The sequence below is a fragment of the Poecilia reticulata genome, chromosome 12 (genome assembly GCF_904066995.2).
Source record: "Poecilia reticulata chromosome 12, P_reticulata-male-v2, whole genome shotgun sequence".
Taxonomy (NCBI): domain Eukaryota; kingdom Metazoa; phylum Chordata; class Actinopteri; order Cyprinodontiformes; family Poeciliidae; genus Poecilia; species Poecilia reticulata.
Window position 1 is genome coordinate 66,314 of NC_088841.1, and position 19,814 is coordinate 86,127.

A 19,814-nucleotide genomic window follows, 5' to 3' on the forward strand; every position below is an offset into this window, starting at 1 on the left:
GGGTGAGCAATACGGGATATTTACGGCACCTTCGTTCGTCAAACTCAGAAACTCATCTACCAGCCATTTACCGTAACCCATTTGCTGAGACCGGGATGATAAGAAATTTATTGTGCGATTCGTCCATAAAGCTACACTTACACTGTAACCATCAACTACTCAGCTGCCCGCCGTGTTCCGTCTATCCGCTCATCTGTATAAATACTCCTGCAGTTCTCTTCCCGCTGTTCACTTTCAACCAGCATCTCCCAGAGGAAAAAGGCTGCCGTACTCCAGGTATCGCGCCTGTCATTTTAAGGATGCTTACTGGTCCCCCAAAATCATTGAAAACCCGGGCATTATCAATCAATAAAATCCCCATGGGCCGCACTTGAAAATTGGACGTTATGCCGCTAACACTTAGCTTTCATCAACAACTCAGAGGCTGAAGTAAGAGCTACGCATAACGCAAATAATGTTCCGGCCAGAACACGGTGCGCTAAATAATAAAGCATAATTTATTTTTTTTTTTTTGGCTCTAGTGGCCTTTATTTGAAAGTAGTTTGACAGGAAAGAGGGTTATGATAGAGTGGGAAGACATGTGGCAAATGTCGGCAGGCTGGGAATCGAACCTACGACCACCGGCATGAGGACTAAGGCCTCAATACATGGGTTGTGCTTGGCCCCAGCGCCACCACAGCACCCATTAATAAAGCATAATTTAACGAAGCTTCGAGGCAGGTAAATTTTCCTAGAGGAATTTTAATAATCGAGGTACTCGAATCATTCGAGGAATCGTTTCAGCTCTAGTTTAAACTGTAAAATAGTAACTGTTAAGATGTTGATACTTCAGTGTGTATTACAAGGGTAATAAAAGAACTGGAGAAAGGTGAAAGTTACTCAACATAAATTTAGAAACCTTACCTCTTTCTCTCCTCAGGATCAGCAGGGATGGCCTTGTGGAGTGGAGCCAGTTCTTCTTCGTGGGAGATAACAAGCTTGGCATTAACCTGGACTCCAGAGATCCTAAATGTTGGCCCTTTCACTTTTCCTCGTCTTCCTCCTAATAATTATTGAACAACAATAAAAAAATATATAATTCATTTCATACCAGGAAAATAAAGTAATGCGGCCAAGTAACAGGTTGAAGAAGGTACAATATCAATATGTATATAATACATATTCACTAATTTCATGTACAGGGAAATTTCAGACAGCTGAAAACAGACGTTTTCATAAACTAAATGACAGGATGCATACACATTTTTTTCCTCACTATCTGAAGTTAATCAGAACTTCTCTCGTCTTAGGTGAGTTAAAAATTATATACTTAAATATACATATTTACAATTCACACACACACATATATATATATATGTATATATATCGTGTTCCAAATTATTATGCAAGTGATATTTTCTCGGATTTTCCTAAATGGTCAATGCAAATTATGGTCAGTATAATTTTCAAGTCATGAACTATTACAGTATAAATCAAATTTTACTGAACAAAGCTCCCAATGAGAACAGTATTTTTTTTCAAAAATAAAAAACTCAAAATGCATTGTTCCAAATTATTATGCACAGCAGATTTTCTAAACATTTTATAGAACTGCAAACGGTCATTCTTTGAATGTTCAGCATTAAGTGGTCACATGTACTAAAATCAAAAGCTACTTTAATGAAAAACATCTTAACAGACTGAGTTACATGTTAACATAGGACCCCTTCTTTGATATCACCTGCACTATTCTTACATCCATTGAACTTGTGGGTTTGTGGATAGTTTCTGCTTGAATGTCTTTGCAGAATGTCAGAATACCTTCCCAGAGCTGCTGTTTTGATATGAACTGTATCTTAATAGGAGCCCTCAGATCTTCTGCTTGATGACACTCCAAAGGTTCTCAATAGGGTTGAGGTCAGAGGAGGACGGTGACCACACCATGAGTTTCTCCCCTTTTATGCCCATAGCAGCTAATGACACAGAGGTATTCCTTGCAGCGTGAGATGGTGCATTGTCATGCATGAAGATGATTTTGCTACTGAAGGTACGGCTCTTTGAAAGAGAGTGATCAGTCAGAATGTCCATATACTTTGCTGAGGTCATTTTCATACCCTCAGGGACTCTGAAGGGGCCGACCAGCTCTCTCCCTGATTTCGGCCCAAAACATGACTCCACCACCTCCTTGCTGACGTCACAGCCGTGTTGGGATGTGGTGGCCATCCACGGGCATTTTAGCATCTGCTCTTTTAATCCGATGAATTTGTCTAACAGAAACCTTCCTCATTATGACTTTATCTGCATAAACGCATCTTTGTTCTGAATCAGCCACCTTGTCATACGACACTGCACTACCTGATGATTTTCAGCAGCAGAGAGATCCTTTCTCTTTCCCATATTGCTTGAAACCTGCGGCCTGCTTAATCATGTGGAACAAACTTCTCAAGTACAGTGCATCACAAAAGTGAGTACATCCCTCACATTTCTGCAGATATTTAAGTATATCTTTTCATGGGACAACACTGACAAAATGACACTTCAACACAATGAAAAGTAGTCTGTGTGCAGCTTATATAACAGTATAAATTTATTCTTCCCTCAAAATAATTCTATATACAGCCATTAATGTCTAAACCACTGGCAACAAAAGTGAGTACACCCCTTAGTGACAGTTCCTTAAGTGTCAATATTTTGTGTGGCCAACATTATTTACCAAAACTACCTTAACTGTCCTGGGCATGGAGTCCACCAGAGTTTTCAGGTTGCCATCGGAATGTTTTTCCACTCCTCCATGATGACATCACAGAGCTGGTGGCTTTTAAAGACTTTCCGTTCCTCCACCTTCCGCTTGAGCTGTGTTTTTCAACCACTGTTCCGCGGCACACTAGTGTGCCGTGAGTGATCGTCAGGTGTGCCGTGGAAATTAATCAATTTCACTACGGTACCGTATTTTCCGGACTAAAAGCTGCTACTTTTTTCCTTAACTTTGAACCATGCGGATTGTAGCCCGCTGTGGCTTTTCTGCGGATTTTTCTTCAACCACCAGGGGGCTCTCTAGCAGGAAGTGAATCATTAGAAGTCAAAATTGTAAATCAAAGAAGAACAGCAAATTTTCATTTAGAACAAGCACATGCTAGCAGCAGGCACGACAGAGAAATGTTTTCAAACTCATATCATGCAGCTTTTAAGTTGAGGGCTGTCGATCTGGCACTACAGGAGGGAAATAGAGCCGCTGCATTTAAGTTCGGTGTGAACGAAACCATGGTTTGAATTTTGAGACTGAGGGCTGCGTCCTTACAGCAGATTTATTAGGACGAGGCATTCTGCTGCCCTCTGCTGGGTCCTAATGGAAAACTGAGAGCAGCTTCCAGTTTTTATTTTATTTTTTTAATTGAGGGTGCTAGTATGGTGCGCTCTATAGTCCAAAAAATACGGTAATTAGTTTTTTGAAAATGAATTGTCTGCAAATAATGCCATCTTCGAGTATCTGCTGTAGTAGTAGCAGCGGCGTAATCATGTAATGTTCTTACCACTAGATGGCAGTAGGTACAGAGCATTTTACATTAGAGAGAATTAGTGATGCATGAATGTTACAGGTCGCGGTGAGAGCATCGTATCTAGCAAGACAGTGATGGAAAAGACAGAGAAGCTCAGCAGTAGTTGGGTTGGAAAGAGCATGGGTCCATTTCCCACAACATGTCTGTGTGAAATGAGCTTCTCTAGCCTGGTTACTATAAAAACTAAAACCAGAGAGAGACTGAGAGCAGTGGAGGAAGAGCTTTGTCTTTCTTCAATTTCTGCCAGAAAATCAGCTGTTTTCATCCAAACATGCTCAGGTTTCACACCAGGTGGGTAAAATATACAGATATTGACATTTTGTACATGCAACTCTTCATATTGTAACAGTGAATATGAAGTGAAATGTTTCCCAAATATTATTGCTTCTTTCAGAATAAGAATTATTTTCTGTATTCTGGCTATAAGATGCTTGTAGATTAGTTTGTAAAACAGTTTGAAGTTTTCTACAATTTCTTTAAATTTAACACCACAGTGTTGTTTCACTGATCAGGTGTATTTTTGAAGTGGATATGTTAGGTGCAGTTTGAAATAAGAAATGTAAAATGTGATAAAAATGCATTTTTGTGTTTATTTGATTCCTATTCAAGAGACTTTGGTAAGAATTACTATATATAGGCGGCTACAGAGTATCTTTATTTCCATTTTTAGTTGGTGGTGTGCCTCGGGATTTTTTCAATTAAAACAGTGTACCTTTACTCAAAAATGGTTGAAAAACACTGCGTTTGAGGATGTCCCAAAGATGTTCTATTGGGTTTAGGTCTGGAGACATGCTTGGTCAGTCCATCACCTTTATCTGCAGCCTCTTCAATAATACAGTGGTCGTCTTAGAGGTGTGTTTGGGGTCATTATCATGCTGGAACACTGCCCTGTGACCCAGCTTCCAGAGGGAGGGGATCAGGCTCTGTTCAGATAGTCTCCAGCATGTGTTGCTGCAATCAGGTGAGGAGTACAAAGATAAGTGTGTGATGCCTACAGTCAAGCATGGTGGTGGGAATGTCATGGTCTGGGGCTGCATGAGTGCAGCAGATGTTGGGGAGTTACATTTCATGACCTCCAATATGTACTGTGAAATACTGAAACCAAACTAATTGATCTTAATCACACCACAAGACCTGGTTCCAGAAATTGATGTCTTTTGTTGACTTGTCTTCAGCAAACTGTTTGCGGGCTTTCTTGTGTGCAGACTTCCAAAGAGGCTTCCTTCTGCAGTGACAGCCAAGCAGACCAAGTTGATGTAGTGTGGCGTATGGTCTGAGCACTGACAGGCTGACCTCCCACCTATTCAATCTCTGCAGCAATGCTGACAGAACCCCTGCACATGTGTTTCAAAGATAGCATTTGGATGTGACGCTGAGCACGTGCACTGAGCTTCTTTGGATGACCAACGCGAGGTCTGTTCTGAGTGGGCCCAGCTAAAAATGCTGGATGATCTTGGCCACTGTGCTGCAGCTCAGATTCAGGGTCTTGGCAGTCCTCCTGCAGCCTTGGCCATCTTCATGTGGTGCAACAATTTGTCTCCTCAGAGAGTTCTTTGCCATGAGGTGCCATGTTGGACCTTTCAGTAACCAGTATCAGAGAGTGTGAGAGCTGTACTACAAAAGTGAACACACCTGCTCCCTATACACACCTTAGACCAGTGGTCCTTAACCTTTTTTGAGGTACCGAACCCCCCAGTTGCATATGCGCATTCACAGAACCCTTCTTATTCCCCCCCACACCCCTACACACAAAATACTTTGCGGTATTCTGATTTAGTAATGTAATTATATTAGCTGTGTAACCACCCCCACACCACTAGAGGCAGTACCAACCCCGAAAAGATGCGACTAAGGAGCAGATTTAGACAGTGGTGGAGAAAGTATTCAAAAAATTTACTTAAGTAAAAGTACAAATACACAGTCAAAAATGTACTTAAGTAAAAGTCAAAGTACCACATTAACATTTTACTTAAGTAAAAGTAAAAAAGTCCTGGATTTTAAAAATACTTAAGTATTAAAAGTAAAAGTACTCGCTGAATGCATTACCTAATCACTAATATCATTAAGTGTGCCGATCGTATTTAATTTTAATACATCAGAAATGTGCCATTTTAATTAACACTACCACAGATTAAACATGTTTTTATTTTGTTTATTCTCTGTAACAGTTTAGACTTAGATATGTGATTCTGTGAATCATAATTTCAGGGATGGAAACATTTTGTCTCCTGTCCTAACATAGCATGAACTTCATTAGTCACATTTATTTAGAAAGAAATCTAACTGAAAGGGGATGTAAAGAAGGTGCGGGCGGGGTGGAGGACATGCAACCAAGGAGCCATGTAGCAGAGTTGTAGTCAAGACCACCGAACCCGAGACCAAGACCAGCGCCCCGCGCTAAATGACACAATAAAATTAACTTTACCTATCAAAATTGGTTTTCAGATTGATCTGAAAGATTCACATTCCCATAAAAACACCTAGATATTAAATACTTAGAGCTGAAATATATTTAACCAGTATCAATTAAAACTCACTTCATTCTGTTTTGCTTTCATCGCTGTGCTACAATCCGCAGAGGTCTCCTGCTATTCCTAGAAAAATAACGCCCTGGGCGGTTGCCCATATTGCCCATGTCAGAAACCACAACTGAAACATCGCAATTAACGGTAAATAACGTTCAACTATGAACACTGTCCAACGGCGCAACAAGTAACCAAGCAGAATGAGCATCGTGACTGTTCTCACCCTCCCTCCCACTGCGATGTTTGCCACCATGACAGGAGACGAAATCAATCAATGAGCAATGAGCATGCTCTGTGTTCATACGTTCAACTTTTACTTATTCAGCGATTAAATGAATGTCTATATATATATATATATATATATATATATATATATATAGCTACCGCAGTGTACACAAGAACAAAGAACGGCTCTCAGTGAGGCTTCAGTCCTTAGGACTTAGTAAAGATCCGTCCAGAAGAATCGGATCGTTCCTGAATGTCATATCACTATATTGCAGACTTTGGTCACAGCGTTGTCCCATATATGCGACACCTCAGTCAACACCTCTACACAATAATTCAGCGCATGAGTGACAACTTTTTTTCATCAGATGCAACATGTGTCTCAGTACAGCTAACTTTGCTAGCACAGATCTTACCTTTCTTTAAGCTTTCCTTCCAAGTGACGCTAAAAGTTGGACGAAGTCCCACCGACTGTAAAAGCGAAGCGCTGCTGATTTTACATGTCGCCATATCAATTTATGCAGCTATTATATTATAGACAAACATCTCCTCCCGCTCAGAGGAAACCACTGCGCATGTCTGGAGCTCCGAGTGCGAGTAAAGGTGGAGGCGATGGGTGACAACAGACACTAAGTCACGTTATTGCTCGGATTTTACGGCGCCACCTTAAGTCCCTGAACTTCACATTTTAACGGAAGAAAAGAGCAACACGACTTGGATGTAACGAGTAACGCGACACTTTTGTAGAAATGTAGTGAAGTAGAAAGTACAGATACTTACTGTAAAATGTAGTGGAGTAAAAGTAGAAAGTCCCTATTATTAAATCTACTTAAGTAAAGTACAGATACACAAAAACTGTACTTAAGTACAGTCCCACCACTGGATTTAGACTATAGAATTTGGTAAAAACTGTGAGCTTTGCTGAAGTAATTAAAAACAAAAGTTCAAATCCATGCTGAGAGTGGAGCTCCTTCTATCAGTGCTCCTCCGCAGCTCTGATTGGCTAAGCAATGTAGCGTGAATCTCTGGAGCAAGCGTCATCACGACTTTACACAAGTGTGTCTTTACCTCCGCGGCAGAGGCTCTGCCGAACCCCTGAGACCGACTCATCGAACCCCTGGGGTTCGATCGAACCCAGGTTAAGAACCACTGCCTTAAACCTAGTAACACCAACTAGTCACATGACATTTTGGAGGGAAAATGACAAGTAGTGCTCAATTTGGACATTTAGGGGTGTAGTCACTTTGTTGTCGATGGTTTAGACATTAATGGCTGTATAAAGAATTATTTTGAGGGAAGAATAAATTTACACTGTTATATAAGCTGCACACAGACTACTTTTCATCGTGTTAAAATGTCATTTTGTCAGAATTGTCCCATGAAAAGATATACTTAAATATCTGCAGAAATGTGAGGGGTGTACTCACATTGGTGATCCACAGTAGATTTCCTTTAATTGAGCTCACCTGGCAAACTAATCAATCCAGGTCTCTAAAATTATAGATATTCAAAGAGCCCTGAGCATCTATGAATTTAATAGCACAACAAAATTTTTTATATTTATGACATTTAAATCCAATTTGGATAATGATTTGGTATATATATATATATATATATATATATATATATATATATATATATATATATATAAAAAAATAAAAAATTCCCTTCTCACCCTCTGCGGGTGGTCTCTCTCTCTCTTTCATCCTCTCAGCTCGGGTCCTCTACCAGAGGCCCAGGTGCTTGAGGTTCTCCTCCAGTATCTTGACTGTGCCTAGAACTGCACATTTCTGGACTGAGATATCTGATGTTTTTCCTGGGATCTGATTTAGCCACTGCTCCAGTTTGGGCGTGCCTGCCCCGAAGGTCCCAATGACTACAGGCACCACTATACAGGTTCTTCTCAAAAAATTAGCATATTGTGATAAAGTTCATTATTTTCCATAATGTAATGATAAAAATGAAACTGTCATATATTTTAGATTCATTCCACACCAACTGAAATATTTCAGGTCTTTTATTGTTTTAATACTGATGATTTTGGCATACAGCTCATGATGTGAGCAGATGATGATGAGGTTAACGGCTCGTTCAGAGAACCTTTTCATGATATGCTAATTTTTTGAGACAGGGATTTTGGGTTTTCATGAGCTGTATGCCAACATCATCAGTATTAAAACAACAAAATATCTGAAATATTTCAGTTGGAGTCCGATGAATCTAAAATATAGCACAGTTTTTTTTTATCATTACATTATGGAAAATAATTAATGAGACACATTAGCCGACAGAAATCCTAGGTTTACGGTTCGATCGTGCCGAACCCAATCGAACCGTTAAAATCAAACCCAATGCCGTGTTAAAATCAGGCATTAATCAATGCTTTACTAGAATCTACCTGGGATGCGTGTGGCTAGAGTCAGCGTAAAGTCGTGACTGAATGAAAATCATTATAACCTATTTATGTCACGTTAACAAAGAACAGCTGAGAAGTTACCGGGTTTATCAACTGCGGTAGCAATTTGGCTCCAGTTCCTCCTCTTGTCATTTCTATATTCTTTGCATAAAATGTTGAATAAACATTAATGTTGTTTTCACATATCATCTCCGATGTCCGCTGGACTTCGGGTTGCGCCATGTTAGCTGTGTGGGATTCCCCTCCGTAATTTCCCCTCAGAAAGCACAGAGGAGAATCCGCGCTTTCTGATTGGCTACCTGTCACATTCAACAGGCTGCGTTAAGCTCCCAGTCGGGAAAACCTCCTGATTTAGATCGGTGCGGCCACAACCCACCACACACTGCAGGATGATCGGTTACGAAACCACCAGCGACAATCTTAGATCGGCCAACGACCTAAGATTATCGTAAGGGGAAAATAGGGGCAAAAAATCGTGTAGTGTGAACTACTGCATTAGGTAGTTGGATGTGCCCATCTTCTCTATTTAAATCGTGTGATTACTGAAGGGCAATATAGTACACAGACTTCATAATTTGCACTATTTTGGTTGAATTCTAATTTGGCTTTATGTTGTTTAGTTTTTATTCAAGTACGTCTTTTGTTAATGGAGACTGAGAATCCATTAACAAAAAAAAAAAAAAAAAATATATATATATATATATATATATATATATATATTTATATGTTTATTGAGACTGAGAAGCTGGGCTGAACAGTGACGCAGTTGGTAGAGCTGTTGCCTTGCAGCAAGAAGGTTCTGGGTTCGATTCCCAGCCCCGGTCTTTCTGCAGGGAGTTTGCATGCTCTCCCTGTGCATGGTGGGTTTTCTCCGGGTACTCCGGTTTCCTCCCACAGTCCAAAAACATGACTGTCAGGTTGATTGGTCTCTCCAAATTGCCCCTAGGTGTGAGTGTGTGTGTGCATGGTTGTTTGTCCTGTGTGTCTGTGTTTTATATATATATATATATATATACAAACAAACAAACACATCAGTGATGTGTGGTCACATGAAGGTGACCTGTCTTTATGGAAAAATAATTTATATTGCTATATTCACCCTGTGGTTTGTACTGTAAAGTATTTATTTTTCATTTAGCTTAACCAAATTTTATTATTCTTTTTTCTTCAAAATAGCTGAATATTTGCATTTTCCCAGTCAAATGCTCAGAAGTGCAGCTGGTGAGGCAGCAGCGAGCTGAGCCTCACCTTGTGCAACCTCTCGCTAACTGCACTGGCTGCTATTTGATGGTACGTTGCCAATAAAATGGTTAAAAAACATTTAATATATGAACAGATTTTCCATAATTTAGCATATTATAATGTACAGTGTTTTTTGTCACCAACTGTGTTTGTAACGTGTTTCGTGTGCTGAGGAGTGATCATTAACAGCAGAGAACAGATTCGAGGTGGGCAGGCAGTTTTCTTGCCTCATGGCAGGGGGCGCTCATGATCCCAGACATTGGTCTCCATTCCACGTCTGCAGAGTAAGAGACAGCGAGCTAGCCATACAGAAAATAAGTCAAGTGCAGCGATAGATTTGTTTTCTTCTCTCTTCCAACGTCAACATGAAAGACTACATTTCTACACTTAAACAGTTTTCTAAAGTGGATTTTTAATCGAAGCAGGAGATGATAACTAAAGGAAGAAAAACACCACAGCTGAAAGGTTTGCTTCAAAGTACGAAGGGTACTGCTCTTTTCAAACGGAGTGATATACAAGAAAAGACAGGCTTTGTGGATGTCCTGCTAGGAACAGACATTATTGCTTTGCTTCCCTACTTTTGTCAACTTATCTCAAGGACAGACTTGGCTTTAGATTAACTGATATTTTTGTGGAGAATGAGTGGCGCATAAGCTTGTAAGTAAAGGTAAGATGGCAATACATTTTTTGCTTAGTTTATTAATGAAATGTGCATTTTCTGAGCTACAGTTTGTATGTGTTAAGAATGCAGAAAACAAACATAACCAGCAAAATGCAGTGTTAATTAGCTAATAGCATCGGTAGATATAGTCTACCACAGCGATCACTTTTGCAAAATAAACATTAAGCCTGAAACCATACTACTGCAACAGACTGAATGTTCTGTTCTTTATGTGAAGAATATTCGAGTGGTTTTGGTGCTGAATCCTAAAAGATAAAATGGTGTTTTGTCAGCTGCTATGGCAACGAGTCTGTGTGTGTGTAGCTCAGCTCATACAGAGAGCGAGAAAGAAGTGGTTTCAAGTTGTACTTCAATGGTTTTTCTCTTGCTGTGGAGCATAGCACATGCAAACAATAATACGGAGGGGGTCTTTATTTGTAAATCAGATTATAATAAAGTCAGTGCCTCACAGACGCACGCACACACATAAATATATACATATACTGAACAAAAATATAAAAGCCCCATGTCAAATATCATTGTCATGTGTAGTTAACTGTAAATGACCGTTAGCTGACATTTTATTGTACAAAAGTAATATTTCCCTTGATATGACCATTATTTTTAATCCAATTTGCTGTCAGTGAGTAATGCTCTACCCATGCCAATACCAGCGGGTATTGGCATGGGTAGAGCATGTCCAGTGGGTGGCAGCAATATTTGACAATGGGGCTTTAATATTTTTGTTCAGTATACATATATATCAACTGTAAAAACATCAACAAGAGTTCTGGAATTTATCATGAGCTAAGCTGAAACCATGCCATCATGCTGCCAGGTCCACATCATGGCATGTGAAATTACTCCCAGCTCACGTCTCCAAGGCCTCAGTGTGAAGCCTAAATCAAGCATGCTGAAGATGTTAGTATGTAGAGATTTCTTTTTATAGAACAGTGAAATGCTGATAATAATCAGTAGTATTACACACAGCATCAATTGTCAATGGATTTCACTATTTTTCTAACATGCATATACATTATTTATATGTATGTTTATTTAAGTCTTTAAAATACTAAATTTTGCAAGTAACTATACTTTGTCCATCTGCTATCTTAAAATATCAAAATATAAAAAAAAATTCAAGTAGATGTCAGATTTAACTGTTCATGTCTTTTTCCAAAGCATTAAAATTGATGCTTTTTCCCATTTAAATTTTTCTAATGGAAGCTTTACTGATATTGTCTTTTATATGCATAAATGTATAGCAAAATAAAGTTTTTATCATTACTTCTGCCTCGGTAGTCTTTAATCTTTACTGTCATTAAAACAAGTCAACATTGTCTGCAAGCATTCACTGAATGTTTATGACATATGTGGGACGTTTTCCAAATGTTCAAACATAGGTGGGAAGCCGCTGCACAGAAAAGGATAATGGTGCCACAGACTTTTTGTGGTGTTGCCATAACCAAGTTACAGGCTCCGTTTCTCTACTCCTGTACACTAAAATTCAGCGTTCACAGGCAACTTCATGACAAAGGTTCACAAAACACAAGCTCACTGCCTTGTTGCAAAAATTGACAAAAGCTGAAACTTTGTAGAAAGAAATACAGTATATTTTCTAGTAGATAAACCAGACAAAAGGTGGCTTATGAGCGCACACCTTTATCTGCACACGTTCCTAGGTGTGGCATACTCGTTTACAGCCAGGTGGGATTAATGCTAAGTAATTTAACATTCGTTGTCAACACCCAGATTGCTCAACAGGTTTGGAAGAAACTTTGAGAGCCATTTTCTCAGGAATTTGGATTCCTGAGTGCCAACATTCAAATGGCCATAACCTTTTAATTTTATTTTCACGTTTGATATCATTTTGAAAACAATATGTAAATAACTCAAAACGCCCTGAAGTAGACGTATTCTTGGATTTGCTGTAGCCAGTCACATTTACCATTATTGTAATGAGTTGTAATACATATCACCAAAAAACTCTTAAAAGAAATTTAGACTTACAGTTATGGCGGCCACGTAAGAAGACATACGGAGCTTCGCCCTGCTGTTTGCTGCTCTAATAAGGAAAAAACTGCTGTTCACCAAAGATTTATGCGGAAAAAGGACAATTTGATGTATAATGCCTAGCTCGACTAAACAACGCAAAGGGAAAAGTGAGGCATTCAAGCCATCGAAGCTGTTCGACCACAACCTCTGTGGAGAAGTTCGCAAAGCTAACAAAAATATGGCTGCGCAAGAAGGAAAAAGCCAATCAGAAAATAGTAAGTCTGATCAAATCCTGGCCGCACTGGAATCATTACGAAACGAGTTTTCCTCGCGGCTTGATGGTCTGATGGTGACACTACAAGATATGAAACAGGAAATGAATGACTATAATGAACGTATGTCGCGAGCAGAGGACCGTATTTCCACCGCGGAAGACGAGGTGGCTAACCTACAAGCTAACGTGAGCACCTTGCAGGTGAAAAACAAATCGATGGAAGACAAACTCATGGACTTGGAAACAAGGTCTCGCTTGAATAACTTAAGGCTTGTGAATTTGCCAGAAGGTGCCGAGGGTCCAGACTTATGTGCTTTTTTGGAGAAGTGGATACCCGAAGCATTAAGGAGTGAAGCTCTGCAGTTTTCTGTGAGCTTGGAAAGAGCTCACAGGTTATGCCGAGAGCGGACAGCGCTTCCTGACCGAGACCCCTGATAATGAAGTTCCTCAACTACCGAGAAAAGCAATCAGTCATTCGAGCCACACGAGAAAAAAAGGACGAATTCTACAAGGAACAACGGGTCCACTTCTACCCCGACCTGACCACCGGGCTTCACCAGCTGAGAAAAAAGTTTGATCTGATCCGGGAGGAGCTGCATAAACTGGGTATTTGCAATGGAGTAACTCACCCTGCAACGCTTCTACTGACTTATGAAAACAAAACACCTGGGGAAGGAAGTGAGTTTCTCAAGAAAATCCAAGAGAGCTCAGGACATGCAGAGTGCCAAGTAAAGAATGATGCCTCAGATGGCATGTAAAGTACACAAATAACTGAAATCCATTATTTGACTTTCTACAGTTTGCGCTTACTCATGCAGAACGCAAATTTCTTTTTCATTGCAGTGCGTTTGATTCGGTTTGTTATATTTTTATGTTCCTAAATATGTTGCATATCTATGTTCCTAAATTTTGTAGCAATAATCACTTAAGTGTGAAACTGTCCTTTAAAATGTTATTCAATAGTAGTGAACGGAGGTGAAAAATGTTGTTTAGCAGTAACGGGGGTATTTTTTGCAGAATAAGTCAAGAGTTGTGGATGGTTCCTGGCAATAACGGGAGACAATGGATGTGGGTGGGACTCTCCCATTTTGGGGAAGGGACTTGGAAGAAGGGAGATGTTTATGTATTGGATGTTCTAACATCTGGTTTTGTTGTATCTCACATTTCTATAATATTAAGCAACCCACTACTTTTGTTGCTGTATGCCTCAAACCGTGAAATTTTATTTTATTTCATGGAACTGCAGAGGTCTTCAACGTCTCCAAAAAGTCAAACAAGTCATGAATAGACTCCGTTTGTCCTTACTGTACCTCCCTTATGACCGTGGAGGCTTCAAGTGCCCAAATTTTCACTTGTGTTACTCTGCTGTGCAGCTGAGGTCTATGATGTTTTATTACAGTCATCATTCTCCACATTGGAGACCTGCCAAGTCAACTTCAGAAAAAATGTTAAAGGACAGTTTGAAGAAAGGTATCATGTCAGAGTTTGATCACCCAATGATGTTACATTTATCTGAAGGATCTCATGATAGACTAAAGTCTTGGAAGAAAGATTTACTGCTAGTTATCTGAGGAAGATTGGCAAACAGCAAGTAAACTGGCCCACACTAGCTCTATCAATATAGCTCTTAAAATGACCCAATTCAAATGGTTAATGTGGCTTTACATAACACCAGTGGACCCCTACAGGTATAACAGGGAGACACCTGATGTGTGTCCAAAATGTACAGAGGACAGAGGGACTCTGGTTCACTGTCTGTGGTATTGTAGAAAAGTTGTACTCTTTTGGAAAGAGGTAAAAGATGTAATTGAGAAAATAATTTCCAAACAAATAATTTTGGATCCAAAGCTGTTTGTGTTTGAACTGCACCCTGAAAATCATAATTATACTAAAAACGAACGAACCTTTATAAACCTAAGTTTATAAATGCGAAAAGATGTATATCATTGTTCTGGAAGAGGAGTCATGGAGCGACTGTAAACCAACGGCTGCAGCTGGTGTCATCTGCCTCCCTCTGGAAAAGATCACATGTGTACTAAAGGGCAAACAGGATCAGTTTGAGTTCATCTGGAATCTCTTCATCATGCATGTCGAGGATCTGAACAGCTCGGATGACGGTCCAAGTGACTGAAGAGCATGTTAACTGCACTTCCCAAAGACAATTCTATTAGAGGACATACACTGTTGAACTTAATATCTCAATATAAAGATGATATGTGAAATATGTGATGGACTGCATTAGAACCAGGATTGTGAAGCGTTTTGTTTTGTTTGTATTCTATTTTGACCTGACCAGTGCTGCTGCTAATACTGCTGCTTTCATACTTTGCAGATGTTCAAGCTGTTTGTCTAAAGTGCTAAAATCCCAATAAAGACATTTTTGAAAAAAAAAAAAAAGTATATTTTTATCTTCCTAATTTTTCATAAGAAAAAAAGGACTACCTGATGTCTTCTCTGGCCCACACGGGTTTTCACGTAGTGTTCTTACACATCCATTATGAACAGTCTCTGCCAAGCGTTTCAAGTCATGTTCAGATTTATCCACAAGTTCAGCATCACGAGCAATGGCATCCAACCTGAGTTAAAAAGCAGATGTTAAGTTAGGCTATATACATCTTTAATTATATGTAAAGATAATTAGAGAGCCTTTACAAAAATCTGTCACTATGACAGCTTACCTTTCGAGTGGTCCTCCAAATTTTTTGTAACTCTTGACAAACCTGGCAGCAGTCCATAAATATGTCAGTTTAAATATAAGACCACACTGAGGCAAAATAAGGAAGAGCAATGCTTCTGAGCTTCACCTGCGGATCTCAGCATCTGTAAAACCTTTGATATTTTCCCGTGGAATGGTTCGAGGTCTTCCCCGTTTTTTTGGTCTCTTTCGGTCGGAAGTGGAGTCGCTGTCAGAGCCAGAATATCTTCTATTCCTGCTCTGCCGTCTATCAGAATTGAAACTTATCTGTCAACACAAACCAGAAAAAAATACTCAGTTGTTCAAATAGAACTCACAATACTAAAAGCAAGAATATGACTAAAACAAAACAAAAATACAAAAAAATCCCAATGAAATATACATCCCCAATAGAAATCAGAATAAACATTTTCTGTTTTAGGCAAATTAGGATTACCTTTTTTTTAATCATTTGCTAAATGCCAAAATAATACGGAAAAGAACTTTAAGGCAATTTTTATTACTTTCTTCAAAGTCCAGGGTTTAAATACACTTCACTAGTATTTGGTGCCATTGCACTGTGGGGGGATTTTTTTCCCATTTGTTTTGTCTTCAGTATCCTTTTGAGTCCGTGGTGATTTTCTGCTCTCAGGTGTTGAAATTATTATTTTTTGTTTTTGAAATAACTTGGCACAAAATGATAGATTAACCATGACGTTTTTCATTTTGTGTTTATTGTATAAATATTATCAGCTGTCTCCCACTCAGTCCCGTTCTGCCCACACATTTAGTGGAAAATGCAGCAAATATAACCTGTGACACATTTTCTGGGTTTTAGACCCAAAGTATTTAGACATAATTGTGTTGTTGTACAATAGTGTGATGATATGCTGGGATCATGACGGAATTCTAGTAGTGTTGGAGTGTGAAACAAACTTTCTGAAAATTCTGCTCCTCCCCAAACAGCTTTTCAATTCTCACCCTTTTTACACATATTATGCACCAAAATGTAGCAGTGACAAAGCATGCAATTTATTCAGCAAACTTAAACTAGCTCTTTCAGCCTGCATGGAATATTTTTGCCTTGAAGTGAATATTCCTCCTTCATAATATTCTTGATATAATTCATAATATCATGAGTGGTGCACCTGTTTAGCACAATTCCTCATGCGTGGCAACATGTAAATTTCTTCAAGCTCCTTCTGTCTCTCCTCTTCCTCCATTCTCCTCCTCTGTTCTTCAGGTATGATGTCATCCCAGCTCCGTTGACTTCGCTCAGAATCAATATCAATATCTTCATCTTCCATCATTGAGAAGTTAGCAACCTATACAATTAAGACCAAACAAATAAATATTAAGTGTTCAGAAACTGGATAGTTGACCAACAGCCATAAACGTTCTCTGACCTTGAACTGAGACAGCAATTCCTCGCCAACAGTGGACGGCCCAGGGTCATTCTCCCTGGTCTCAGCTCTCTTCAGGATCTCATCAATGTCCATTTCCTGACCAGCACAAGTGCCAACATTCCCAACAAAATAATCAGAGCAATAACATTCACTTCACCTTTATGTTTGGCTCTTGTGCCACATTCTTTATTGCTATTAATTTTAGCTCAATGGCTTGAATCATAGATATTTTTTCTATGCTTATTTTCCATTTCAAGTAGGTATTCAGTCAGAATAGTTCATCTTCCTGGTTAATGGCAAGTTCCAATAACGTGAGATGTATCTGCATGATGGCGTATTGTACATGCTCTGTGTTTTAATTTAAAACATGTCCACGATGGCGTTGAGGCTCCAAAGTATGTTTACATTTCACAAAAAATACCTTTGAGCAGGTATGAAGCATATCTTTCATTAGACCCACGTTTGAGAATTTAGAATATTTTTTATTGATTTGATGTAATATTCCATCAGCCCAATAAATAAAATTGAATGTTTTCATTAGTTTTAAGCAAGAACTCAACATAAATAAAAGCTTTAAAACATGGCTCTGTGGGGAGTTAATCTATGTAATCTGTTTAACTTGTGAGCTGAGTAACTGAAATACATTCACTTTTCATTAATATTCAAATTTATGGATTACGACTGTAGTTGACGCGAGCTGCCAGAGTGATGCTGGCTTAGAGGTTTAAACTCTCACACAGTTTTAGCTCCTCTATCAAGATAAAGAAGAGAAAATGTCAGAGGTGAAACATTAAGTAACATCTGAGACGGTCGGTGTTTTCTAAACCTGGAGACAAACTGCGTCTTTAAAGACATGCAAATTTCTCTGCACTGTTGTGTGAAAAGTTGCATTTCTTTTGACAGATGGATTCTTATTTTTTAAGCTTGTTTGAATCAAACGGAACATGGTGCATTTTTTTTATTAAATTGTTTATTTTCTACCTCAGTGAGAATCAAGAACACAATTAATGAGGAATCGAATTGTTAAGAGAGATCAATATTGCTAAATTTATATCAATTCCAGACTTTAATTTCAAAATAATTATTTTACTGAATTCAATATTGTATCATTATTATTCTTGCCCACATTTTTACTGTATAAACCAGGGGTCCCCAAACATTTTCCTGTGAGGGCCACATAACATTCCCCTTCTCTGCTGGGGGCCGGAGTCAGTTTGTAACAGAAAAAGTGTGACGATTACAGGAGTGCCTAAATGTAAAAATGTATTGTTTTTCTGAAAGCACAATCAAATGACCCTCTCTGGGTTCTTCACAGAAAAAATCCAGGAAGGATCATAGTCTGTATTTTCCGAACTATGAGCCGCACTGGGCTATAAGCCACAACCCTAAAGTTTTTCTTTTAAACCAGTAAACATGCACATATAAGCCTCAGATTTCTCTGCCGCTCCAGGTTTTCCACAACGATGCAGCAGCAGCAGAGGGGGACAGACACCCAAAATCTGAGTCATAACAGGTCATTTGAATATCACATTTATTACGGTTGACAAAGAAAAAGTTGCCAAGATTAGATTTAACAGAACTGATTACGGTAGTTTTCCAAACGGTAACTTTAACAGTAAAAGTGCTGATCCTTCGTGTTGCTACTAGCATGTGCTAAATGAGTGGTCCCCAACCTGTTTATTACCGCGGACCGGTCAACACTTGGACATTTTGTTGCGGCCAGGAGGGAGAGGGGGAGTGGGATGGGGGATGAACAGTCAGATGATGCTTCTGCATGTTGGTGTTCCCACTAAATACTGAATATGCCCAATTTGGGTTGTCTTGGCCCTTTTATCGCAGCCTGTGGGATTTTCCCTGTCTGAGAACTACAATACGACCTGTTGAATGTGACAGGTAGCCAATCAGAAAGCGCGGTGACGTAAGAACAGAGGGGAATCCCAAACAGCTGACATATCGCGCAACTGAGAGTCCGGTGGATATCGGAGATGACATGTAGAAATGTTTATTATATGTAAATATCATTATGTTTATTCAGTAAAAAATGTTAACTATGAAAAAACATATTCACCTCCAAATCATAATGCAGCAAATAGAGCAGCTGCTCCCGTTGTCTTTTATCCACCGCCTTTTCTTTTTGTTACGTCTTTTATCTCTTAAAATGACTCCACAAACTATCACTACTGTTTCTACATAGTCATCCGTGTTTGGTTATTCTAAATTCACGTTTGCTATGTTGGGGGTTTTACTGGATTATCCTCTGGAATTGGGATGTTCGTGACTGGAATCGGTTCGTGTTGCTCCTGCCTTGGACACACCGGCCGACAATTCTTAAATCTTTCTGTCTAAACCAGACTTAAGCCTCACAAGTTCTACTCATCTCCTCTCGACCACTGCCCAATTGCTCTGACTCTGGTCGCTATGGTAACGTTTATATATCCCTTCAAAATAACATAAGCGCCACAAAAACAAACATTTTACTTTCGTGAAAATTTTAACTCACGATAATGACTAACGGGAGACCTCAGCTTGTTTCTCTGCAACAAGACATATAAACGGCTTGTAGTCCGGAAAATACGGTAAATTAAAAAAAATCTGAATGCTTTCTGGTATTGTTCAGGGGGCCGGACCAAATGTGGAGGCGGGCCGGATTCGGCCCGCGGGCTGTAGTTTGGGCACCCCTGGTATAAAGTAATTAAATGTATATTATATCAAAGCAAAATGTTAAAAATGTAGACTTTTAAAAAAATACATCAAATGTCTATGTATTTTTTGCCCACACCCCAGATAATTTCAGTGACATCAAATAAACTGTTCTTAAAAAAATATACACACCCATGTTCAACCAGGTTTTTGTGATATA

General features: G+C 39.2%; 1 protein-coding gene across 3 annotated transcripts in view; it reads right to left on the minus strand.

The window, feature by feature from the left end:
* chd1 (chromodomain helicase DNA binding protein 1) overlaps positions 1-19,814 on the minus strand; it is a 101,179-nt gene that overhangs the window by 35,251 nt on the left and 46,114 nt on the right. For all 3 annotated transcript variants that reach the window (XM_081614063.1, XM_081614061.1, XM_081614062.1), the window contains exons 21-26: positions 16,955-17,050; positions 16,697-16,873; positions 15,679-15,836; positions 15,553-15,594; positions 15,317-15,450; positions 904-1,042 (exon numbers count right to left, since the gene is read on the minus strand). In XM_081614063.1, the coding sequence (XP_081470189.1) occupies positions 904-1,042; positions 15,317-15,450; positions 15,553-15,594; positions 15,679-15,836; positions 16,697-16,873; positions 16,955-17,050 (746 nt within the window). The remainder of the gene's footprint in view (positions 1-903; positions 1,043-15,316; positions 15,451-15,552; positions 15,595-15,678; positions 15,837-16,696; positions 16,874-16,954; positions 17,051-19,814) is intronic.